The following is a 27,535-nucleotide window of genomic DNA, read 5'->3' on the forward strand; positions in this document are numbered from 1 at the left end:
AGTCCCTATCTTGTGTAAATGACATTTTAATTTTTTGTCAAGCCTTTGTATTAACCAAAAATGGTTGAACATGAAATTTGTGCCACTATTATAATTCTAAGGCCCAGTTCACACAGAGTTTTGTGACGCGGTTCGGAATCAGCGGAAAACGCTTCGGAAACAGCGGCAAATAAACGGCCGAAAACTTCCCCCCATTGATTTCAATGGGAGACGAAGGCGTTTTCTTCCACGGTGGTTTTTAGCCGCTCGTGGTAAAGAAAGCGACATGCTCATTCTTGCCGCAGTTCCGCCTTTGACCTCCCATTGAAATCAATGAGATTCGGAGAAAGCGTTTGTCGCTGCGTTTTTTTGCCGGCGGCGTTCAATGACCGCGGGCGAAAAATGCTGCGACAATCGCGGCAAGAATTTGCAGGCAGGTCAAAATCTGCCTCAAAATTCCTGAAGGATTTTCTGATACCTTAACCTTCATTATCAATATCTGTTGCACTGATTTTGAGCTGTTTATGTAACAGAAGGTTAAAATGATGCACAAGAGACATTTAATCATTTCCAGGCCAAACACATTCTACTGTTTATTACACATATTACATTCTTAAATAAAAATGCGTCACATAACATTTTTGCATAGATATCTTACAATATACCAATTTAAAAAAGAATTATGAAACAGACCAGTAACAAAAATAAATTTTTTCTTCATTAATAATTTTGTAACATTAACATACCACCATCATATAATACAAATAATATTTTATTTAAATCTTAAGACTTTTTGTACAGCAAAAAAAAGACAAAGTAATATTATTTATATATAAAAAAAGACAAAAAATAAAAAGGTAACAAAACCAATAAAAACACAAAAAATCATAATGGGAGAACGGAGAGCTATAAATTGGGTATTTCTGAGATATAGGAGAAATACCATAAAGGCCTGAGAGAATATAATTGAGGGTCTCTCCATAAGCACTTGTTCAACACACCTGGCCAAAATAAGACTGAAAATAAAAATCCTAAAATTATAGTGCAAAATTAAATTCCTTCAAGCAATTTTCTCAAGTTTGAAAAGCATTCAGAATTTTCTCATAGTTGCATTTTTCTATTTTAGCACAAACGTGCTTTTAAAATGTGCAATCCAAATTAGCAATACATCTCGGCAATGTAGCATCAAGGACCAGATTGCAGAAGCTATGCTGAGCCTTAAGGCAATTTATGGTCCACTTATCTAAATGGACAATAATTTGTCATATGTAAAATGATCGTCTGTGTACCAATAATTTCACAGGCCATTACATTACTTCTCTAGGTTTTTAGATTCAGTAACAAGCTTTTTGCATACACTTACTTGCCCAATCAACAATACTAAATGCAAAGCTATATCATATGGAGTGACAGCATTTGTCAATATGTCAAAATTGATGAATCTGTTCCTCTACTGCAAATATTTTGGTCCTGAATCAGTAATTTCAATGTGGATCAATCGCGAGCTGTGATACATTTTAGCAAACCAATAGACTTCAAATACAGATCACATGTTTTTTTGTCAACTAAACTGCAATGAAATATTTTAAGCATTTTTTTCTATTAAACTATAGTCAAAGGTGTACATACCATAGAGGCAGACCATGCGGCTGACATGGGGCCCATGGAGAGAGGGGGCTCAGTACTTTATATCCCTTTTGCTATTGAGTTGGGAGAACCTGTGTAGGACTCCCCTCTTCCGAGGAGTTGAATTGATAGCAAACAAGGGGTAGGGGAACTGGCCCAAGGGTCATGGAAAACCTGGAGGGGAAGAGAAACACCCTCTGTACTGGGTGTCAAAACTGTGCACAATGATATGGGGCATATTTTAATGTATGCTATGGGGCCCCCTGTCTTCTATGGTCACCCATGAACAAGGTCTGTAAATAAAACATGGTCTTTGATAGGTAACTAAGCAGTATCGCCAGCTATACAAATACAGCACAGTATACAAGGCTATTCTCACGTTATAAAATGGCATTTGCGAGTTTTGCACTGTTCCTTATTTCTCAGGAATAAACAATCCACTGAATTATATCACTTCTAAAATAGTTTTACATATTATTGTAAAAAAAGATGTCAGCTTTTAAAAGTGAATAAAAGAAACTCCTCAGAGTGTATACAGGACATTAAAGGAATACAAAAAACTGTTTTATGTGATACCATATTCCTCTCAAAGACACCATGGCAGAACAATGTTAGATTTTACAATAAATAAAACATAAATTGGGTGCCACGGTATAAGCAGATATTATAAACTAAAACTACTCACAAAACATCAGGTGTCACTATTAAAATGGTTCTAAGTAGCAACAGTAGTTACAGAAGAACAGTATAGTCAGTTGTATAGATAAAACAGTATATTCAAAAATTCTGAATGTTCTTCAAATATTTGCGCACACAAAACAGGCCTGAAAGGGAGTGATAAAAGGAGTCATAATGTGTTAACGTTCCAGTGCCATAAGATCTGCCAATGCATTGCATCGCTGGTCCTTCTCTTATGTTAGGGGATTAAAAAAACAACGCTTCAGGCTTCTAAATGTTCTATCTAACTACACAACTCCACTCTTGGGATTTGAAAATAAGGCAGCAGAAATATTACCTACTCACTGAATATCTGCTTACCAAGAGTTACCAATAGGTGAGTTTATAAAGCAAGCAATCACTCTTCCCTTTCATTCATGCGAGGAAGGCAGAGGAAGGATGTCTACCTTCTCAGCTTCTCTGGTCTCAATACAAGATTGAAAAAAGTGCAACATTTATGGAATACTACACTAGGCTTCTTGATAAAGTGATCATTTTAGGGTACACTTCAGAGGGATAAGAAAAATGAGCTAAGTCCCAGCAAGCAAATGGTAACCCCCCCCCCCATAAAAAAAAACAACCCAAAAAAACGCCCAAAACATTAACTAACAGGGAATGTGAAGTGTATTAAAACAAGATCAGTCAGATCTTATCCTTCTACCGATTTTAGGACTTTGTCAGCTGCTCTAAACCACAGCTACTTAGAATATACGGAATAGATATAACTAGGCTTCCTGAAGCTTTCCCTCGGTTCTTGTGAAGCACTCATAGGGATAAAACATATTATAAGGAATTACCAAATTCTAATTTTTTTAAATATATACCTTGTTCTACAACCATAGCCAAAATAAAAAACATGGTGGTCATAAAACAAGAAATGCATAATTCATTACTATGTTTAGTCACTAGATAGTAGTCAACTCTTGTAAAGTACACCGCTATCAATATCGTCTACATAATATGAACACTGAATTAGCAGAATAAACTCACACGCTTATAGAGGATTCTTAACTGCAGACACATCACAAACCAAGGAGTCCCCTTTTATATTGATTATTCTTCCAAGAACAAACCACATCATAAGGCATTTCCAATCATTTAAGAAAAACAATACAATGGGTTTGTTGTAAAAACACGCTACTTTCATGTTTGTAATTTACTTAATATTGGCAATCTACGCTGTATATAAGGTCTGAGAAACCAAAACGTATCTCCCCAGGACTGCCTTTGGCACATACCCAAATAAAAATTGAGCAACTATAGCAAAAGATACAATAAAGATTTACAATTAAAGTTGAATTACCATCTAAGAAGTTCTGACAAAGTTGACCTAAATGAATGGTTCAATAAACATTACTTTATATTCGTGTTGTTTTGCCATATATGATTTTACCAACTACAGTAGTTGCCAAATTTTCGCCTGGTCTTCAATCCCTAATTCAGCCAGGTAACTCGTGCTGTGAATTTATGCTGGCATGCAGAATAATGTGGTTTTGTAGATATGCTTGTGTGGCTGGTAGGATTACCTGCTTCCATAAAGGATGGTCACGACCGTTGGGAATGAAAACACGTCTGTTCTAATTCTCTATAACTATCACTGTAGGAAATGCATCATTAGCGCCTATTTTTATACTTCAGGCTTAATGGGAGAGATTTATTAAGACTGGCGTCTCATTTTCCTTTTTCCTCAAAAGCCATAACTTTTTTATTTTTTCGTCGATATAGCCATATAAGGGTTGGTATTTTGGGCAACGAGTTTTAGTTTCTCATGGCACCATTTAACGTACCACATAATGTACTGGGAAACTGAAAAAATATATATTTGTGGATTGAAATGGGCAAATAATAGCGATTATTCCATTTTTGGGGAGGTTTTGATTTAGGGCAGCCATCAGGCGGTAAAGACTACATTTTCACTTTGTTGTATGGGTTGATACAATTACGGAGATACCAAATGTATATTTTTTTTATGTTTTACCACATTTAGGGTATATTCCTACGTTATAAAGAAGTGGCTGAAAATTACGGAGCTGTTTCAAGGGAAAACAGTTTTTGATTTCAAGCGTTTTTTGAAGATGAAAATGAAGCTTTTTTCATTTGAAGCTTCTTTTTTTAAGCATTTTCAGTGTCAGGGCATGTCCACACACTGAATCGAAAACGGCTGATTATGACAGAGCTGTTTTCAAGGCTGTTTTTGAAGCTGAAATTTTTTTTTGAGGCGTTCTTTGGAGCTTTTTTCCTATTGACACAATAAAAAACAGCTCCAAAAATGGCTCAAGAAGTGACATGCTCCTTCTTTTTACATGGAGTTTTTTTTACACTGTTTTTAAAACAGCGGCGGAAAAAAACGCCCCGTCTGAGCTAAACACCGTTTTTCCCATTGATTACATTGAGGAAGTGTTTGTTAGGGTATGTGCACACGAGAAGTGGCTTTTACGTCTGAAAAGACAGACTGTTTTCAGGAGAAAACAGCTGCGTCGTTTCAGACGTAAAAGCTCCTCCTCGCATTATGCGAGGCGTCTTTGACGCTCGTAAATCTTGAGCTGCTCTTCATTGACTTCAATGAAGAACGGCTCAAATTACGTTGCAAAGAAGTGTCCTGCACTTCTTTGCCGAGGCAGGCAATTTACGCGTCGTTGTTTAACAGCTGTCAAACGACGGCGCGTAAATGACAGGTCGTCGGCACAGTACGTCGGCAAACCCATTCAAATGAATGGGCAGATGTTTGCTGACGTACTGTAACCCTATTTTCAGACGTAAAACGAGGCATAATACGCCTCGTTTACATCTGAAAATAGGTCGTGTGAACCCAGCCTTAACGTTTCAGTAGTGTTTTTCCAGGCGTATTTCGAGGTGTTTATATTGTGTGTGAACATACCCTTACTGCTTCATTGATAAATTCAATACATATTCTTCAAATATGGCTGAAAATTAATGTAGCAGCTAAATTATTGGGGTCATTCCAATTATTTTGAGATATTTAAAAAGATCATGGATTTCAAACAAAAAAATAAGAATATTGTATGTGTTAAAAAAAAAAGGCTACACAGATGAGAAGAGAATCAGATATCCCACGCTTCATGAAACATTTCCCATGGATACTATTTCACATTCAAGGGATGAAGCTTTTTGCAATCTGCTGCAGAAATCCATGAAGCAGCCAAGAAAACACATAATAAATATTAAAGATGATATTGAGGTGTTTGAACTATGTAATAATGAACCAATCGTTCTGTTCAAATTCATTTCACTCTAGCTATAACGTAATTCATGAAGCCCAACACAGTATAAACTAGGCGTAGTCAAAAAGGCCTTGATGTACTGACACAGTCATTTCCAATATAGCTCACAGATAGCGTATCATTGTGACATGACAGAACTGTCTATAAAATTTAAGTAAATCAAAAGCTGAGACTTTTGTTACAGAATGCCTAACAGTGATAGCAAGGATAGTACTCTCTAGGTAAGAGACAAAATATAGGTAATTAATGAGGATCTTAAAAAAAAGCTTCCATGTTTTTCTCATTAACAATTTAATTAAAAATATTTATTAGTGAAATACACCAATTTTAGGCTGTAGCTCCAAAAATTCAATTCACTAGAGGGGACTCTGTTATGTACGGTCTAGGAAAATACAACTCAGAAGACAGAATTATGCTTAACTGTGGGAAAACAAGTTCAACATTTGTCCATACCATTGGGAAAAAAAAACCTCCCCCAAATTACCTGTATATAATGGGAACCCTTGGAGTAATTAATCTAGTTTTCAAGCATTGATGGAAAACTGGAAAATAAGAAAACACAATGAAGGAGTTGAAACTATTACATGATAGAAAAAAAAAGGTCTGCTTTTTTTCCTCACAAACTGGACCATTCTTTTCTATGTGTCCAGTTTAGCAGCTAAGTGCCATTCACATGAAGAGGAACGAGCTGCAATACCAGATACAGCCAATGGACAATAGTAGCACCCTATCTGGGGAAAAAAACAGACCTTTTGTCTAAATCAAGACAATCCCTTTAAAATAACAAGACTATCTATAATAGGAAAATGCAAATATCCCTTCTTGACCACAGATAAATACAGACAGCAGTAACTTAGGGCCTGTTTACATCACCGTTGCCCTTCTGTTGAGGGGTTCCGTCGGGTTAACCCCTCAATGGAAAGGCAAACGGAAACCTCAGCTTCCATTTCCCTCACCATTGATATCAATAGTGACGGAAACCTATTTAACGGTTTCCCTCTGTCACCGTTGTGACAGGGTTCAGTTGTTCGACTGCGCTATTGATTCCGTCAAAACTACGGAACTACTTGAGGGAAATGGAAGCTGAGTTTTCCGTTTGCCGTTCCGAAACCTCCGACGGAACCCCTCAGCGGAAAGCGAAGGTGATGTGAACACAGCCTTACATGTTTTTTTACAGGATTCTGCTACGATGTATGCAGCGATTGTGTTGAATTTAAACATTATATGCCAGAATTCATAATGACTAAACTAACTTGAAGTTTTAAACTGTCGTTTCAAATTGGTAAACATATATGGCAAAATAACAGTTAGAAGCTGTCCACACATACGGTAATTTTGTATGGTGAACTAGTAAGACCAATTAGAGCATAGAATGGCATCAAACTGGGGTATCATCAGTTTATATGACTGCACTATTACCTAGATGTCAGTTGTCTTAGTAAACATAGAAATGTATTTCTAAAATATCTGATGGCCTAAAGCAGTTGAAGTGCTACATCGAATTTGCACATTCTGCCGTTACTAACATTGAACAAAGAATCCTCAACAATTTTGTGTTATAAAAACCTACTCAAACATTGGGGTCAATACTGATCTGTATAATCTTACCCTGAAAAAGAGCTTGATACAGTGCTAAATAAGACCCCAAAACAATTTGTAGTAATGTCATTAAAGGATAAATTAGTTCCACATTCCTAAAATTTGCATACCCAAAGGTATACTGAGCTGGTGGGAAGTGTTTTCAACGGAGTGAGTTATTTCCCCTACTTTACATGCTCCTCAGTCAACCATCTGTGTTACAAATATGTACAATGAAGGTGCCTCCTGAAATGCACTATACAGTAATAATGTAATGTTTTATGTTACACTGTGTGTGTCAATGTTCCTTGGTTTTTACTACAACATTAAAAATCCATCAGAATGGTCACAACATTAAAATATGTATATCTAGTATGCAGAAGCAGAGGACTACAAGGATTGTCGACAAGCAGTGCTTCAGGTATAGTAAGTATTTTTGATTTTTAAATCTTTGGAATCAAACTTTTTTATTCTCTTTCTTCCTCCATCAGATTCTTAGTACACCTATAATGTTCTTATGTTTTGGTCTCAAGTCATATTAACCATCCTACCCCTTTTCTAAAACCAATGAAATAATAAAAACTCATATGTATTTGTGGGCGAAAGGATTATTTTTATGCAGGGTCCACATCTCATTTTTAAGAGAAGTTTAAAAATTCTTTAGAAACCAGAGGGGTTGATCAACGGAAATTCTCGACCCACTGGCATCTTTAGGTTCAAGCCTTAAGTGCCATGGATAATCTTTCATTTATTAATCTATTCCTTTCGGTTTTAAGATTGAGATATTTAAGGTGTTTTTCTATTGATTTTTTTGAAGTTTTTTTATATATTTTGCTTTTTATTTTTTATTTTTTTTTAGTTATTTTTTTTCTTTAACAGTCAAGGAGTCAAAACAAGTTAAAAAGATGCCAGCCGGCTGGGGTAAAAGAGCTGCGTTTATGTGGACAAATTGGGACCAAATGTGCAATTTTACTAGCTGCTTAGGGGTGGTCCCAGAATATACAAAATATACAACCTGTTCCCCACCACACCTACTTGAATTGACCACTCGATATGGTTTGATTGGCAGTCTTTGGAGCAAAGACCAGTGACAACTGACTTGAGTAGTATGTACTTAGATACTTTGTTGACTATGCACTTATGGGCATAGTTTAAGGTTTCTATGACTTTTAAAAACAAAAGGTCATAACAGACCTGCACTCGAATATTTGAAATAACCCTGTGGAAAAATGACCAATAACCTGGCTAAATGCAATCAATATTTACCCTTTTGAACACACTCAATTATAGTTGAGTGTCCAATCAATGACCTCCGTAAACAAGAATGTGTCTGTTTTATGAGTCAGTAGGGCAAAATCAACTTGCTTAAAGTGTCCTCCATTACCCAATCTTGTATGATTTAATATATTTGGCTTTTCGTTGTTGACACACAAAAGGTAATATTCAGTACAAAAATGCAGCTGCTCTGGAAATAACATCAAGTTTCTAACTAGTTATATTGTTAGGAGAAGAAGTCAATGATCAAGCACAAAGTTTGGAAAGTTCAATGGGAGAAGGCTTGCCGCTCATTAGATGATAGGAGCCAAGTCTAGTTCGCTGGTCCAATTCAAGCTAAAAGTGTCCAGATGGGGATTCAAAAGTTTACCAAGATATTTGTCCATGTAGCGCATATAATAAAAGCTTACGAAAAAGCTTCTCAAACAAAAAGCAATAGAGAAATCTCAACTGAAAAATTAATAATGGAAAGGTTGTTTAACCTTGGAAGTGCGCACACTGGTGGTGGGGTGCTCCAATGCAACAGCTAAGCTCCATTTTTAGTCAATATCAGCGGCTTATACAAGTTCCTAGTGCATAAAATGTGCTACAGCCAACAGAAGTAAAAATAAATAGTTGGGAATTCTATGAGTGCTCCTCCATCCATATGTCCTTCTGAAAAATAGATTTAAGAATCGCATAAATGGTTTAGTTGTTCAAACCCCACCAGTCCAGTGCCAGTAAGGCCTATGGCAATGAGCTAAAATGATTTTAAAAGCTCTATAATGAGGCCAAACCAGTAGAGAACACTTAGAATAGGATCCAAGTAGGTCTAGAACTTTTCCTTATCAGGAGTCTTCAGATATGAACCAAAAGGCTCGAATTTGGTTTCCTAGATCGAAATCCATTTTTCGTTTTCTCTTAATTTACATACAATAAGAAAAATAATATTAGTGCTACAACAATGCAACTCGAAGGTGGCTTCTTAGCAGCTTCTGAGTTTCAATCAGCTGAGTTCATCAGAGCCCCTTAAGATGACTGTTCTCCTGCTCTTCATTTTCACAGCGAGGCTTCAAAGCACATGGTACGCAGTTGTTTCCAAATCATCCAACTCCCCACTACTGTGCACCTCTTTCAATCAGGCTGGGGGTAAGGCATAACAGACAGACAAATATATTGGAGCATGTGACTGTGCATGAAGATCTGATATGGATACTTGTGTACAGGGTTTTACATGTAAAAATGTTCTCTATGTCCTGCCAATTCCATGGACAAAATGACAAATGTCCACTGCAACCCTTGGTCCTCCCAAGGCAGAAGAGCCATTACTGCTTCAAAATGTCCTTAGACATGCCTCTTCATATGCAGAGCAAGGTGGTCAGACCTGGAAAAGCACCTGGAAAAGAGCAGATTATTAACATATTTATTAAGGACATCTCTGCATAAACATATGCCCATCCATTTAGCATCATTCTCTACATTACATTACAAAAGTGCAACCATCTACATTCACATTAACCACAATATCTCTTTTGCAGTATTGCTGTTTTCATTCAAAAATAGAATGTTAAAAAATGTCAAGACAAGCATTTTGTGAACTTTTCAGACATGATACAATAGAAATCTTACTTTGCGACATTGATATTTTTGGGCTAAGCAGCAGACATTAAAAAGTCGTAAACAGTCAGTCCGGTAACATTGCAAATATGTTGTCATTGCCCAAGACATAATAAATAATAATAAAATATTAATTCAAAATCTGTCAGTCAATCATATTCATTTCTTGAGTATTCATAAGGGTTTGACGTGTGCTGAGTCCCACCATCTTCATTTCAGTCAACAGCCTCACTCAAACACTCTTCTCTCTACCTCAGAACCCGTTGAGAAAGCTTAAGGCGAAACGCGTGTCAGTGTCCTGAGGTGGTGGTCTTTGGTGGTGCAATGGTACTTATAATATGGGTCAGTAGTATACTTTAGGCATAGTTTTGGATTGTTTGTGACTTATGTATCTATTAAGTTACGCTAATTGACTTTTTCTGCTGTTTATTTAATAGTGTAAAGGATCTGCCAGGCACAGCTTCGGGGTTAACTCCCATAATTAATCAGTCAGCACCTGAATCTACATCCCTGAGACTGACTCCAGCTTCCACCACTCAGGCTGGCAGGCTTAGGAGTGGGAGAGCCTATCGCAACCTGGCCAGACTCAGCTAGCTCCCGCCCTTGGTCTATTTAAGCCTGCCCTTCCTGTCCCTCGGTGCTTGTGATTCTTTTCGTGTGGTTTCCTGGCCCAGCTACAGCTCCTTCTATTTTGATCCTGCTCCATACAGACCCTGGCTTACTGACTACTCTTCTGCTCTTCGTTTGGTACCTCGCACACTCCTGGCTTGACTCGGCTCGTTCACCACTCTGGTTGCTCACGGTGTTGCTGTGGGCAACTGCCCCTTTCCCTTGCTTGTATTCCCTTGTATGTTCGTCGTGTTTGTCGTGCACTTACTGAGCGCAGGGACCGCCGCCCAGTTGTACCCCGTCGCCTAGGGCGGGTCGTTGCAAGTAGGCAGGGACAAAGTGGCGGGTAGACTAGGGCTCACTTGTCCGTTTCCCTACCCCCCGTCATTACAATAGCCTGTATTAATGTGTTTGCGGATGTGATATTTTTTGTGCCCTATACTGGGTTTGAGTCTCAGCCCATATATTGTCCCAATTGGGAGCACTGGTACTTTATTGGTTTCCTATTCTTACAGCATATAAATTTGTGATGTGATTGCACCTTATATCTATATACTTGATACTGTACTTGTGACCACCACCTCAGTCTGTTTTATGTGATTTCAATTGATTTGATGAGAAAGCTATTAATATATATTTTGCTATTTGATCTAATAAAGATATATTGTATCAATGTTTTGGCTTACTGCAAAGGATTGAGGTATATATTTATAGGTGTTGATTCTATGTGATATACCACTTTTTTCACTAAGAGGGATATCAGTGTTTTGGATAGGTCTCAAACAGGCCGCCCCCCTGGTGCTGTTTAATTGCAGGGAGTGTTATGGGGGTTAAAGGATTTACAGAAGGCCTGGAACTTATACCATATGTGCTTTTTAGCAGATGTGGTGAGCTGCACTGAAGCAACTCAAGGGAATATTTTGGGAGCTTATGTGCAAATATTGCACTAATGCAATGTAAAACTTATTGATTGAAATTATATGTGGACCTAACATTAATAGTAATAATATTTAACTGTGTGTTTTACTTCTCCAACCAAGCGCACAGACAATATTAATCAGCCATGTATGAACGTGTCATCGCTAATAATTGGTCCAGTGATGTAAACAAAATATAAATAATTAGGCCCATCACGTTGACCATCACTAGACTATAATGGTATCCATTTAACATATAAGTCATGAAAAGCTATTGAAAAGCCCATGACCTATACGTTAAACATATACCTCTGATGTATGCCATATGTCAGCCATAGACTCTCATGTTGAAAAAAGCATACTGCACGGTATACGTTTTTACGTGATCCCTTGGATGGAAAAGCGTAGACTACTTCGCTACTCCATCCACCCGAAAAAAAAAAGGTACACTGACGTATACCAGCTCAACGTAGGCCAAAACGGCTCACTTTTGGCCCTATGAACATATTTAGCGTGTATGTCAATAGATTTCCCGAAGTAAACGCTACATGTAGGGCCAGAACGTAGTGTCCACAGAGCCTTACATTCACTTAATATCTGAAACTCTCCTCTTTTTTTAAAAAGGAGCCATGCTAAAAAAGAAAATCATTCATAGGACACTTTTAGATTGATATTTATAACCTTTAAGTTGCGGTAATGGACTCCTCTGCAGGGATGTTACGGAGTACCTCCAAGACGGCTTTAAATAAATGTTTATATTATATAAAATTTAATGTGTAAAAATATAGTCCCCAAATGGAGATCTGATAAACCGTGTTTACCGGGACCGAACTGATGTTGTTCAGTAACTCCTTAGAACAATCTTAAACTTTAAAAGGTACATAAGGCCTTCATCCAGCTTTATGAAAGCTCCATGAATGTTTCATTATGTATTTACCTTTCCTCTCCCCCCACCCCAGAGCCTTCTGCTCCTTCAGAACCATCTGTTGAGGATCCATTAGTCTCAGTCTGAAAGCTTCCATATCCTTAATGTCCTCCCAGATAGACTGAGTTCCTCAGGCATTGCTTTAAGGCCTCTGGGTTTTCTTTTTCCTCTCCCAACTAATGCACTTTATTTCATTAGGACAACAATTAACAGGGTGTCGACTTTTATGTCAGCTGGACAATGCTGACAATACAGAGTATGTGCTTAGAATTTCAACGCTGCTCACTACAGTTCTTAGCTGCAGCCGACACAAGTCTATACAGTATTATGCCGTTTAAACTATTAAGCATTTACAAAATTAATCAAAAACCAATGTGGATATAAATGATTACATTTTTCGAGGATGTTTAAAATGTGAATTTCTCCATATTATCAGCGTAGTAGCAACACAACTCATTTTTTAAAATTCTGACTCTTAAGAAACCTAAAGGACAATGAGCCTTCTCTGTGTGTAAGTAGAATGTTTCAAGTAAATAATTGGTCTGGCAGGGAATAAAACTTTTTAACCAAACTGTTGTATTGTTGCTATTTCAGACATTTTCATCCATTTGATTTACTTCCCTTTATTTTATGAAAAAACATCTTTTTTTAAAGCTGGAAAAAATCTAAATGACAGCAGGTCAAGAAGAGAATGAAATGTATTCAACTTTGCCCTTTTATAATGTATTTGACCTATAAGAAATGTTTAACCAAAGCTGGAGCATTCCGTATAGAAGTTAAGCCGTGATGTGCTCACTGTGTGAAAGATTTCTGCACAAGGGATCCACACGTAGGGGTAATTTAGTAAGCAATCTATGCCAGTTTTTGGGCTTTAACCGCTACTTTAAAAAAAAAAAAAAAAGGGAGGGGATTAGCAGAAGGAGAAGGCCACACGCGGGCCAACACGTTTACTATAATTAAAGGGGTTTTCCACGTTCTGACAACAGATGACCTATCCACTGGATAGGTCATCAGTACATGATCGGTGCATGTCCAACACCAGACCCTGCACCGATCCGCCACTCCGGTTGCCTCCGTGCACTGGATGTTTGGAATGGTATGCAGTAGTTGGAGCCGGAAGCAGATGGCGCCGACCACTGCATAGCGGCCATTCGGTAGAACTGCAGCTCGGCCGCTATTCTTTGACCGGAGCCATCTGCTTCCGGAAATATCGTCCGGTGCCCAGACAACTGATGACCACTGACGATCAGATAGGTCATCAGTATATGATCAGTGCAGGTGTCGGGCACGCACCTATCATATACTGATGACCTATTTGGAGGATAGGTCATCAGTTGTCAGAAAGTGGAAAACCCCTTTAACACCAGAAGCTGGCGTAAATTACAGTGGAAATCTACACAAGCTTGCAGTTGGTGTAGATTTATTTTTCTGGCACACGAACAGCTAAAGATGCAACAAATTTATTAAGAGGTGTGTATCTTACTCAAGCGTCGTTCATTCTTAGACTGGAATATGAAAATGCCAGTCTAAGTAAATCTCCCTCGTAATGTCTTCTAGTACTAGACACACGCAAGACGGTTTTGTACTGCAGAACCGTACTGCATTTCATGTGCCTTAGTGCACTATACATGAGGCCTGAGGATGAAGTGGACATTTCGATAAATACATTTACGAATATATTATGAGGGAGAAAGCAGAGTTAAAACTGAGGTCTTCCTCTGTCCTTCATGTTCTTCCTTCTCATCTGCATTATGTATACATAGTATATAATTTTAGGCAGCTTTTCTGAGCATTCATCTGAGGCTAGCTTACTCTCAACTTAAGGGTACGAACACACAGGACGGATACGCTGCGTAAAAGTACACAGTGTATTCAACCTGGAAGCCGCAGGGAATTCGCCCGATAAACCGCACCAAATTGTGGTACCATGTCTGCTGCAGAAATACTACAGTAATATATATATTTTTTTATAGTTACCACCCACGCGTTGTCATGGCCACGCATGTCTCTCTTATGAGTGTAGCCCGGACTCCTGGGAGGACAAACTTCTGACAAGTTATAGTGACATCTCAGAAGTTTTGATTGGTGGGGGTCATAGCACTGAGACCCCTCCAATCGCTCAAACGAAGTGGCAGAGGCGCTCACCCGCTTCGTGTCTGTTCGGCTTTTTCCCGAAATCAAAGTATCGTAGTACGGACTCAATAGAAAGTTTATGAGCCCGTACTCCGATACATCGGATTTCCAGAGAAAGCTGAACAGACACGAAGCGGGTGAGTGCTCACACGAGCATTTCTGCCGCTTCGTTTGAGCAATTGGTGAGGGTTTCAGTGCTCGGACCCCCCACCAATGAGAACTTCTGACATGTCACTATGACATGTCAGAAGTTTGTCAAACGTTTAATTACACTTTAACTGCTTAACTGGCTACTCAAAAGAATAGTTTGATCACAACTAGAACCCTGTTTGTTTTAGCTGCTGCAAAGGATGTGATACAGGGTTCAGACACCCTGGTAAAGAGCCAAAGGCTGAAAATGAAACCAGCAGAAACATTTATTTGAATGGGTCGCTGCATCTGTCACTTATGTCGCAGAAGGATGCTTATCCATATCAACGTGTCTCATTTGAAAGGCAAGAAAAAATTTAAAAGGAAAAGGAAAACTGCAATCTCAGATGAAGGGGGAGCTACATTTTTTGGAATTCAGACAGCGGGCACTATCCAGGTCAAACTGCAGCAGCTTAACACTAAAGATTATAGTAGGGTTGGTAAGACTCCCTCCTATAAGTGCATCCTGGTGCCATGTCTTCCCTGGGAAAACAACGCACATTCATTAGACCAGGTCACCTTCTTACATTTCTCCATAGTCCAGTTCTGATACTAACATTGTAGGCGCTATAGGCATTGTACAGGGGTTAGCATGGGCTTTCTAACCGGTCTGTGGTTACACAGCCCCAAACGCAGCAAGCTGTGATGCATTGTGTGTTTCTGACACTTTTCTATTATAGCCAGCATTACGTTTTTCAGCAATTTGTGCTGCAGTAGCTCTTCTGTGGGATTGAACCAGATGGGCTAGCCTTTACTCCCCACAAGCATCAATGAGTCTTGGGTGCACATGACCCTGTGGCCTCTTCATCGGTTGTCCTTTCTTATACAATTTTTGGTAGGTATTAACCACTTCATACCAGGAACACCCAAAAGACCTGCCATTTTAAAGGTGCTCTGACCCAGTCGTCAAGCTATCACAATTTGGCCCGTGCCCAAGTCCCTCAGATTCGTTACACTTGCTCATATTTCTTGCTTCGAACACATAAACTTCAAGGACTGACTGTTCACTTGCTGCCTAATATATCCCTAATATTGACAGGTGCAATTTTAACAGGATAATCAATACCATTCACTTTATACACACACACACACACACACACACACACACACACACACACACACACACACACACACACACACACTGGATTTAAAACATATAACAGCAGAATCAACCGTTGCAGAAAATAATATGCAAAGCCTAATATATAGTGTGCACATAGATGGTACAGTGCATGCACCCACATCACATACTGATATATTTTTTGCAGGGCTTTTGCTTATCTGCATCATTTGCTGAATTTTAAACATCATTTTGTGGCTGGTACAATTTATTTTGGCACACACCGGTAAATAAATATAGGCTACAATGAAATATGTAGGCAGGGAAATAAAGTAGTTCAGCATAAAAGGCTGCAAGAGCATACTATGTTCTGTGTAATAACTGAGTAGTAAGTTCTCATAGTCAATGTGGTAAATGTGAATCTAAAAAAGTAAAAAAAAAAAAAATCTGTCATACACAAAAGGATGACATAAAAATGATCACCATAATTCACAATAATGCTAATTATTTCATGATGTCAATCACCGAATCAAGGTATATGTAATAGAGGGTCTGTAATTTATTCAGAAGTGTGTCACTTAAGAATATGATGACACAGGAGGGGAGGCCAAGTCGTTGGAAGGCAGGATGTTCATGAAAACACATTTCCTTGCAATCAAAGGCAAAAACGGTCTTCCTGTTTCCTGACCTGTTATTTGGCCAGTAGCTAAATATATAACGGTGATTCTATTACAGACATTTCCTTGTCTTTTCTTCTAATGCTGCTCCAGGGTTCTTTGGCCTGATAACTCATCTTCCTAAGCCCTTTTCTAATACGATTAAAAGCACATCTTTATTCAATAACGTTGACAATAGCCTGACCGAGGCTTCGCCTAGCCTGCTAGGCCTCAAATATCCAGCTTTCATAAGATGATAATGTCAGGGCTGTCACTTGTAATTATTATAGCACTCTATTCCTTTCACCTTTCCTCTTCATATCCCCACACAAGAATACTTCTACCTTCTGGAAGATTTCTTGCCATTTAGATACTTCATAGGGAAGCAGGCATTTTACGTCGGTGATTGAGCTTAAAAATGTCTGTTAGTGCCATCTAAAGGAGTTTTACATAATATAAACCATGTATAATGACTAATGTTAAATGAAAATCTATAGTGTCAGTACTGATAGATGGAAGCTTTGTTGTAAAGAATATTAAATAATATTCCATGGTAACAAAGGTAAATCAGGTACAGGCATCGATGGGTGTAAGTAAAAAGGAACTCCTGTTCCAATTTTATCGATGTAACAAAAATAAAATGAACTATATAGAAATAGTAGTATAGTTGAGCAGAGTACAGAGATGAGAGATGGGTAAAGGATCAGAATGAACCCCGTTAAATGGTGCCTACGCGTTTCTGACACGTCTTGTGTCCTTATTCTGCTCAACTATACTACTATTTTTATATAGTTCATTTTATTTTTATTATATCAATAAAATTGGAACAGGAGTTCCTTTTTACTTACACTCAGCGCTGGATTTTGGCTCTACTTTTTTCCCTGTTGTTCGACCGCTGGCCGTGAGGGAATCCGGGCGCTGTCTGTTCTCGGACCCAACCTATGGTGAGCTGGAGGATTACCTCCCCCCTCTTCCCTACTTGTAATTTTTGTACAGGCATCGATGGTATTGGTTACAGTGTGCCTTTCACTACAGTGATATATTGATATAATACGGAGTCTAGCTACCTGCATATTTTCCTCATATACTAGATACCAAGAAATGTTTTGCCTTTAGAATAAATAGCATCAGGGACTACGTGGGCTCTGTCTCCTAGGCTCCCATATTAACGTATGGAGGCTTCTGTCACAAAGCCTTTCCTTTATCCATGGAAATAAGAGCCTCACAATGAGTCTGCTGTGAAGGTAGATAAGGCCTGAATTACTGTATATCTACTTATCACTTTAGCAGGAGTAAGGCCTAGTTCACACAGAGTTTTTTTGCAGTCAGAAAATTCTGCCTGGAAAAATAATTTCAGTTTATTTTGCACCACACGCATTTTTTGCCACAATTTTTTGAGGCGTTTTTATAAAGGAAAAAAACCACAAGTGTCTTTTGCTGAAGAAACGTGTCAAAAAACGCAGAGGCCGTTCGCGGCGGTTTATTCCGTCTCCCATTGATTTCAATCGGGTTTTTGAGGTGGAAAACGCATCAAGATAGGTCATGTTGCTTTTTTTTTACCGCAGTCGTTTTTTTCCGCTTGCGGGAAAAAAACACCTCCATCTCCCATTGAAATCAATGGGAGTTTTTTTCGTCCGTTTTTTTGGCACGGTTTTCGAAGTGGTTTCTGCGTCAAAAAGCGCGCCAAAAAACTCTGTGTGAACAGGGCCGTACAGTTTTATATGCACCAGAACCCTCCACATAATACCACACGCCACTATACATACGTATATGATGATGTACTGTTAGATATGAGCTACGATGCTATAAAAATAAAGTATTTATCCAAGAAGAAAGCTCCATCCAGATGATTGTGATTAAATAATTCTGCAATCCATGTTCCAATCATTGATAAGACACTGTGCAGTCTTTAGATTAGTATATACAAAGCATATAGTTATGAGTTACCAATGTCATTTACATTTTACACTTTTCCTAAGCAATCCCTAATATCACATGATTAACAATTAATGCAGCTGTTATATTCGACAAAGTCAATATTCAGAAGAATATTAGTGTCAACATTTTCAATGCCGTTTACAGTATCACAGCCTTATACCTTACCTGTCACAGTGGTTGCATTTAAATGGCTTTGCCCCTGTGTGTTTCCTGTAGTGCCTTGTAAGTTCATCACTCCGGGCAAAACGCCATTCACACCCTTCCCAGGAGCACTTATATGGCTTTTCACCTAAAAGACAGAACACACATATATATATTAGAAATGTAACATATGGTGTAAAGGACCCTGATTGTCAACAGTAATTTTGCACACACTTACAATATCTAGAAGGAAACAGGAAAACATAGTAGAAATTAATAAGAACAATAATCCACCAAGCATAATAAATAGTTGATGTCGACCTGGTATTGAAAACAGGGCTACCAAGAGAACAGAGGCTTTATCGGGTACAATGAAAGAGAATATTTTTCAAACACTCCCTGGTGACCAACAGGAAGCTGGCAAGTTTATTATAGTGCTTGAGGCCATATTTTGGGTCACCTTTGCATGGTTAATAGCTTCCAATGGTAGATTAACCAGCCTGAAAGAGAATTTTGTGTACTTATGGGGGAAGAAAATGTGACAAGTGCCAATTATTGTAGGTACTGACTTTTTTGTGTTATGCGCATCTTCCCTCTGAGCGCCACTTATATTTTATGTCCAGAAGAAGAGAACATTTTTGGTGATTTTTTTCAATGTGATGGAAATGCTTGTATGTAATTAGACATTTATGGGTGAACAAGTATTAATAGGCAGTCAGTGCACCATTACCGTAACAAGCGACACAAATTTTTGCCAACTTCAAGAACAGATCATTAGGCAGAGAAAGCTGATCTGTTCTGGATGTAGCAAACCATAGTCCAAGCTGCCTCAACAAGAACATTTTTAATTGTTAGTGTTTCCTGAAATTGCACTGGTTCTGTAATCCTTTTCTTGGTAATTAGTTTATTTTCGAAGCCAAAGTAAGGTTTTCCAGTTATCGCCTCCCAGTTCATAATAACACAGAAGACTATAAAAATCACCTTTTTTAACGCTAAATTTTTAGAAGCCGCTTGCTAGCTTCACACAATTGCAGTGACTTCTGCAAACATGCTAAATAAAAGAGAAAAAAAGTACGATTTAAAGTAACTTTAGATTATTTGCCAGGTTCAACACCATTATCTTTTCATTAGCAATTCTGAGCTTCAAACTTCTACTCCGCTACTGTATATCAATTCTCTGATGTCTCCTTCATTGCCTCAAAATCCCCCCACTCAATTTATCTATACATATTAAAAGGGTTTTCCCACTATTGGAAGTGATAGCATGTTACTAGGCTATGCCTTTACAGTCTTCTATTTGCTGTGCAGAAGAACTACTAAAGGTACCCTTAAGTTTTGGGTTCTCAGAGGTTGAAGCCACAATGATCCGTATGTTATAGCCTATCGTAGTCTTATCATTAACTATTTTAAACCGCCATTAATTCCAGGGTGCAGTACATAGTAAATACAGAAGGGTTTAGATATATAACACAAGACAATAAAAACAACATGTACAATAAAGATGGGTTTGCAGGGTAACAGACTGTTACAGAAGTAGTGAATGCCCTGTCTGCAAAAGCTTAGATTATACGAGGGAAGGGGAAGGAGACAGAAGCTGAATTAGAAAGCAGGGTAAAAGTTGTTCATCTGGTAGTGTAGCGGTGGCAAGGTTAATACAGGTTGTAAACTTTTGTAAAGATGGCGTTTTTCAGGTTGCTTTTGAGGGTTTGGATGGTGGGAGAGAGTCTGGTGTGTTGGGGAAGTGAGTTCCAGAATATGGGTGATGGACGAGAGAAATCTTGAAGGCAATGACGTGAGGAGCAGACAAAAGGAGAGCAGTCTTGTGAGGCCCAGAGAGATTTTGTGTGGTGAGGTATCGGGAGATTAGGGCAGAGATATATGGAGGAGATATGTTGTGGACTGTCTTCTATGTCATGGTTAGTGTTTTGAAATGAATTCGCTGAGCAATGGGTAGCCAGTAAAGGCACTGGCAGAGGTTGGAGGAAGTAGAGGTAGAGCAGAGAGATATCAGGCCAGAGAGGTAAATTTGCATTGTGTCAGCATAAAAGTAGTATTGGAAGTGATAGGATTTTATTAAATGTCCTAGGCCATGGGTATAGAAGGGGAATAGAAAGGGTACCAAGACAGAGTCTTGAGGAGCACCAACAGAGAGAGGGCAGGGTTTGCGAGTGGGATACACTATCTATATGGTTGGTGAGGCACCCTTAGGTTCTCACATTAAAAACACATACTGAGTGGTAAACATTTTTTTTTACAGGATCCCTCAGGATGTGATAACGTAGTCTACTACCCTATTCCATCCTTAAAATATAGGTATATTGACACCATCTTGATGGAGGCCAAAAGGACACTTTTGGTCTCCGTTAGGCTAATGGAGCCTTATGGACACGTTTAGCGTGTATGTTGGGAGTTTTTCTGACATACACGCTAAACATAGGGCCAAAACGTTATGTGAACTATGTCTTAATGCAAGAAAAGGTAAAGGTGGACACATCTGTATGTCACATTAAGTGAGGATAAGTAGGGAGGGACACAAGATTTGGGAATGATCTTAAACATTTTTTTGCTAGGTGTATGGGGACGGGGGATATAAAAGAGCTTCAGGAGGAGCAATAATTGTGATAGTAAAAATGAACATTTTAGGCTTCGTTCACATCTGCGCTTGGGCTCCATTCCGACGTGCCGTCTGAGCATTCCGTCAGAACGGAGCTCTGACAGACCATAGGTTTCCGTTTCTATCACCATTGATTTCAATGGTCACGGATCCTGTGCCAATGGTTTCCGTTTGTCTCCGTTGTGCAAGGGTTCCGTTGTTTTCATGGAATCAATAGCGTAGTCGACTACGCTATTGATTCAGTCAAAACGACGGAAATCTTGCACAACCGAGACAAATGGAAACCATTGGCACTGGATCTGTCACCATTGAAATAAATGGTTTAAACCAATGGTGATGTCAGGGCTCCGTTCCGACTGAAATCTCAAACGGAACGTTGGTACGGAGCCCTAGCGCAGATGTGAATGAAGCCTTAGCTGTAGTCATGTGGTAGTCAAGTTGAATTTGTTAGAAAGAGAATTGGGAAGAGAGTGAATTTAGTCTACAGCCATAACATTCTTACAACGTAATACGCCTTTATAGCAGTTGACATCTTGAAGACTTGGAATCCTTAAACAATACTATGTTATCACTAATGGTCTACGTGGAGACCAGTCAAAACAACAGTCTTTCATCTCGCGGGTGGTTGTAGATCTGCCTACTTTACATTAGTCTGTGTTTACTTCACAAGATCTCAATGACAAATTGTAATTGCCATATTTCTATCTTTACTTTATTCAATGAACAAAACTGAAATAAAACCCCTAATAAATGGCATTAGGAGCATCAGGCTTTATCTCCAGGACTAACTTTTTATCTTATATAGCACCCAAAAAATGGTACCTAATTTACCTTTTGTTGAAACTTCCCAGTCTTCCTCATCAAATAATGGCCCCCAACAAGGACAGCAGTTTCACCAAAGTCACAGAGAGAATTACATGGCTTTTGTTCTTCTGTAAATCCCAATAGTAAATAGTGGCAGTAAACATGTGAGCGACTACCTACTACTCTCAGCAGCTATTGAAACCTGTGCACTATTTTTTAGGGTCTTGAATGCCAAGAATTGTGAGTGGATGTACATCGATCTTCACAGCAGTACATTTTGTTGACCAGCCTATGGGCCACTTTTCTGCTAATGGAGAGTCTAGATGATTTCTGGAAGATCCTTTAATCAAAGCAATTGCTTGTAATTGTATTTAGGACACCAATACTTCAAGCTTTATAGCTGCTTATGCTGTATTGTGTCTAATGTCATGTTCAAATAATCCACAAAATTCAAGACTAATTCCTTCTCCATTTTTCTAGTAATTTATAATCAATCTTTACATATTACCAAATAAATAATTCTAGGTGATAGCTGTAATAAAACACAAGTTGTGGCATTGCTGGAAGAGTTGAACAGGTATGCCTGTTATAGTTACTTGCATTTAGCTTGTGGCCTCTTAGGCTGGGTTCACACGAGCATGTTACGTCCGTAATGGACGGAACGTATTTCGGCCGCAAGTCCCGGACCGAACACAGTGCAGGGTGCCGGGCTCCTAGCATCATAGTTATGTACGATGCTAGGAGTCCCTGCCTCGCTGCAGGACAACTGTCCCATACTTTAATCATGTTTTCAGTACGGGACAGTAGTTCCACGGAGAGGCAGGGACTCCTAGCATCGTACATAACTATGATGCTAGGAGCCCGGCTCCCTGCACTGTGTTCGGTGCCGGGACTTGCGGCCGAAATACGTTCCGTCCATTACGGACGTAACATGGTCGTGTGAACCCAGCCTAAAAAGCACAATATCTGAGACGTGATGCACTATATTTTGTAAAAAGTATATATCAGCCATATTTTGAAGCTTTCTCTCTTATTCGGAGATTACATGCTTTGCTATGTTAAAATCAGCATTAAAAGAAAACGTCTTTCAATGTCCAAATTTAGTTGGTTTTTCATCATACAACAAAAATAGTAATTTCAGAAGAATGCTTATAAACTGAACGCTGTATCTCTGACTCCGTAAAAGGAATTATTTCTGCTAGGTAGTCATCATCTAGAAATATACTAGGGGTTTGATAAATTCTTCTCATTGTTATCCACCATTTATAAAGTAGCATCTGTCTTCTGGTAGACAGTGAGTCATTGCCCTGCCTGGGGCTGGAGTAGAAAGGTTAGAATCCAATCCTTCCAGTATTACTTAAAACTAAATGTGGAGGTGACCTATTAAACCCAGTCAAATGGGATTTTCGACCCTCAGAAGATTAGAGGTTGTTTTTGCCAATCAAGGTAGCTCACATGAACTTCTTTGGATTTTTTTTATAAAGCACAAGGCATTAAGGTGAAGTCGTGCACTCAATGCAATGAAATTAAAGCCGTTTATCAAGTAACATTTTGCAGTCTTCTTTCATATAGATCACTATTGGACTTTTGCTCCACTGCTGTAAGTAACCTACATTTTGTTCTAACTGTATTCATGAGTTATCGTTAAAGCATATCTTCACCTCTGAACACCCGTACAGATTTCTATATAGGGATCATCTACATAAAAGGTTGTGCAACTGTATATACTTTGCTTGTAAAGCTGGCCATAGACATAAGTAAGATAGTTGGTTCAGTTGACAGCTATCTTTCCTGATTCCCCCCAAAACATGACTGTTCGGTTTGAGCGAAGGTACATGTTATATCCATGGAGGAAGAAATGTATGTGATAGTCAGACACTTCTAAAATCGCTTATCTCAAGGACAACAATAGGACCAGATGGGGTGAAATCTAACCAGCCTGATCCTTGTTTATGGCAATGGAAGGCATTAGAACACTGTTGGAGAATTGTTGGCCTGCTCAAATGTGAAAATGAGATTTAAAAATGGATTGTCGTAGGACTAGGTTAGGAAACGGAATGCATCAGCTAGCATTTTATTTCTTACTGGACTAAACTTCAAATTGTTAGAATATCTATAGAACATATAAGTGGCTCCTTGAAATGACCTGCTATAACCACAGATCTGCTGGTACTGTATGTATAGTACACTTTTAGTTAATTTCACTATTTCTCTGTCTCATTGGATTTATTCTTTCTTGTTCCATGGTAGCATTTTGTCAGACATCTTTATTAATTTCCTTCTTTCTGTATTACCAAAAAATACACACACTTGGCCTGGGGACCAGCAACAATTTTCTTCTCTTACGTCTAAAAGTCCTGGGGGCATGTATCAATAAGCACCATCTAACATAGTGAGTGACTCTGCTGGAGATCTGAATGTGTCACCCGCTGTCTGCGGTGTCTGTTGCCAAGCAACAACCCAAATGTGTTCGACCCTTTGCTGTAAAAGTAGCTTCAACATTAGAGGGCATAAGGGACTCCTTACAGTGATAAAGTCTGTTCTTCATTTCCATGCAAAAATTTGATTATTTTTTTTTTTTTTAACCTAGGTTACAGTTGATCTCATATCACTAGGATGCCATAGAGATCTTGGGTGCCTTTGGCTTTCTTCCCATGAATACCTCAGACATAAATTGCCAGATCATCTGTATAAATAAATACTCCACCTGCTGTATTCTGAAATACATAGCAAAGGGAGAATGAATTTATAAAGAAGTCAGGGTGGATAACAACACTACTGCAGGTGTTGATGTTTTCATGCAATAAGGGAAGATCTACCCTTCGGTGAGTAAAGTAAGGGTGTATATTCAATATGACCCTTTAATTGAAATACTAAAAGGCAGGACGGAGGCCAGGTAACCACATTCTGAAGATAGGTGCAGGTCCAAGAGCTGGAAACTGCATCTATCAGACATTTATCTTATATCTTGTAGATATGCCATGAATGTCTAAAGTGGGAATAACCCTTTAATTTTACTAATTCACATTTTATATATATATATATATATATATATATATATATATATATTTATTTATTTATTTATTTTATTTATTAGCTGTGAGAAATTTAATCATAGCAACAGAATATGCATTGGAAAAATCCGCCTCCCAATTCTCTTCTGCATTTTGAAACCATACATAGGTCTTGTGCTTTAAAAGCATACTTAACCCTGAGGAATCTCAAATGTTGGTATTTTCTTTTTTTGTCCTTTATGCTTTAAGAGGTAACAGCTTTTTTTTTTTAACAAGACAGCTGATGGAGATGGACCTTGAATGTGAAATAGATTTCAAGCAGCAAAGACAGGGATTCTATCCCAGGCTATTCCCAGTAGGCAACAATATAACAACCACAAGAGGAGTTCCAAACAATGTGTATCATCATTTTTCATTTATATAAAGCCAAACTATTAGACAGTGCAGTCCATTCAGGAAATGTAGATCCAAAGTTAGAAAATGTACATATTATAAGAGTGAGCTTTTAATTCAATGAGAATATACAGTATCATGTTGAAAATAAAAGATAGTTATATAATAAGAAAAATACATTAACCAGTTCAGGACCGGGCTATTTTGAGCCTTCAGGACCAGACACCGTTTAGCCCTTTTTAGCACGTGTTAGTTAAATGGCTCTAACTTTTTTATTTGTTTGGCTAACGACGTGATTTTTGCGATGTTTTTTCCGTAGACAATGCAGGTTTCTTTTTTTATAGTTTTTTTACACATCCTTTTTGCTATTTTAGAATTTTTATTCATAAAGTTTGAAAATAATAGTAAAAAAATAAGCTTTTTTAAGTTTCAGCTATTTTTTTTGGTAATAACATACTTTTACCCTAAAATAGACCTTTTATTTGTGATCGTCATTGTCTACTGTAAATTTTTATATATTACATGTCTATATTAGGGTAATTGGATCAGCGCTAGCGTTACAACAATGATTGGCGGGGGGAACGTCTTTTTTTTGCGTGGGTATTTTATGTGTATTTATTATTAAAACATTTTTGAACTTTACTTTACTATTTTTTTATTACTATGGTCTGTCCCTCAAAGGTCAAAAAAGACCTTTGGGGAACTTTATATATTTTTTTTCTTTCTTTTACACCATGCTTTTCCCCTGTAACTGGGGCTGAATAGCAGCCCCAGTTACAGGGGAAATCAGCCCTCTCATAGTGACGATTGTCACTAATAGGGCTGTGCTGGGTCTAGTAAGACCCAGCAGCAGTCTGTCAGTAACGGCATCCGGCGATCATGTGACCAGTCACATGAACACCGGGAGGAATAGAGACAGCGGCGTGGCCGCTGCCTCTATTCCTATATACAGCATTCATTGAGCGCTGTGTAAAAGAGATCGGAGAAGATAGAAGCAACGAAAGCTGCTTCTATCTTCTCCTCAGCGTCCCCGGCAGTCACTGACAGCCGGAGACCCGACATTCAGCTGCCCGATCGCTCGGGCAACAAGTTAAAACCTGACTCGTAAAAAGTCTATGGCTTGGGTTTTAAGGACCCTGACTGCTTGCCGTAAAAACACAGCCAGCGGTCGGGAACCAGTTAAGTTCCTAAAGTATGTTCACATGTCCTGGTAGAAAAAAAAATAACGCTGGCTCATCAGTCCCTTTTTAAAATGAAATCACCTCAGCTGTTCAAGTCCTGCTTCTGAAAACTCAATCAGTTGATATCACCAGAGAGATATTTGCAGCTGCCACTACAGGAGAAATTTAGAGTTAAATTTTGCCCATACAAATGAATTGGTGACCATAAAATAAAATATATGGCCAGGCCAAGTCAACCAATATGGGAGCCATTCTTTTTTTTTTAAAGTTCTACGTTCTGGCTGATAGACGAGAGGATCTGAGCAGTGAACCCCTTTTATGATGTCCACATTCCCTAAAAGGTAGGGGTTGTCTTATTAATAAAAACCTTTTTTAAATATATTTAATAGACCTAATAAACTCATGGAGACATTATATATATATGTAACAGCCAAACTCTGCTGCAAAGGTGAGGTTGTGGAAGACAGTGTCATGTCACAGGTACACCATGGCAAGACTGAGCACAGCAAAAAGACACAATGTAGTTACGCTACATCTGCAAGGTCTTTCCTAGGCAAAGATTTTAAAGCAGACTTGGGTTTCAAGATGTACTGTTCAAGCTCTTTTGCAGCACAAAAAAAACAGGCAACGTTGAGAACCGTAGAAGCATTGCGGCCAACAAAACTTACTGCAGCAGATCAAAGACACATCATGCTTACTTCCTTTCGAAATCGGAAGATGTCCAGCAGTACCATCAGCTCAGAACTGGCATAAACCAGTGGGACCCGGGTAACCCAACTACTGTTCGGAGAAGTCTAGCCAGAAGTGGTCTTCATTAAAGAATTGCGCCCAAAAAGTCACACCTTCAATGTGGAAACTAGGCCAAGCGATTCAACGATTCATGAATGTATTGGAACTGGGGTGCAGAAAAATGGCAGCAGGTGTTCTGAACTGAGGAGTCAAAATTCT

At 38.6% G+C, this 27,535-nt stretch overlaps 1 protein-coding gene across 1 annotated transcript in view; it reads right to left on the minus strand.

Annotated features, from left to right (window-relative positions):
- Window positions 1–665: 665 nt before the first annotated feature.
- The window catches only part of KLF7 (KLF transcription factor 7), a 137,279-nt gene continuing 110,409 nt past the window's right edge, over window positions 666–27,535 (minus strand). The window contains exons 3-4 of the mRNA XM_075829877.1: window positions 18,606–18,729; window positions 666–9,792 (exon numbers count right to left, since the gene is read on the minus strand). Coding sequence (XP_075685992.1) covers window positions 9,741–9,792; window positions 18,606–18,729 — 176 coding nt within the window. The 3' untranslated portion in view covers window positions 666–9,740. The remainder of the gene's footprint in view (window positions 9,793–18,605; window positions 18,730–27,535) is intronic.

The sequence above is a fragment of the Rhinoderma darwinii genome, chromosome 6, assembly GCF_050947455.1.
Source record: "Rhinoderma darwinii isolate aRhiDar2 chromosome 6, aRhiDar2.hap1, whole genome shotgun sequence".
NCBI classification, from domain to species: Eukaryota; Metazoa; Chordata; class Amphibia; order Anura; family Rhinodermatidae; genus Rhinoderma; species Rhinoderma darwinii.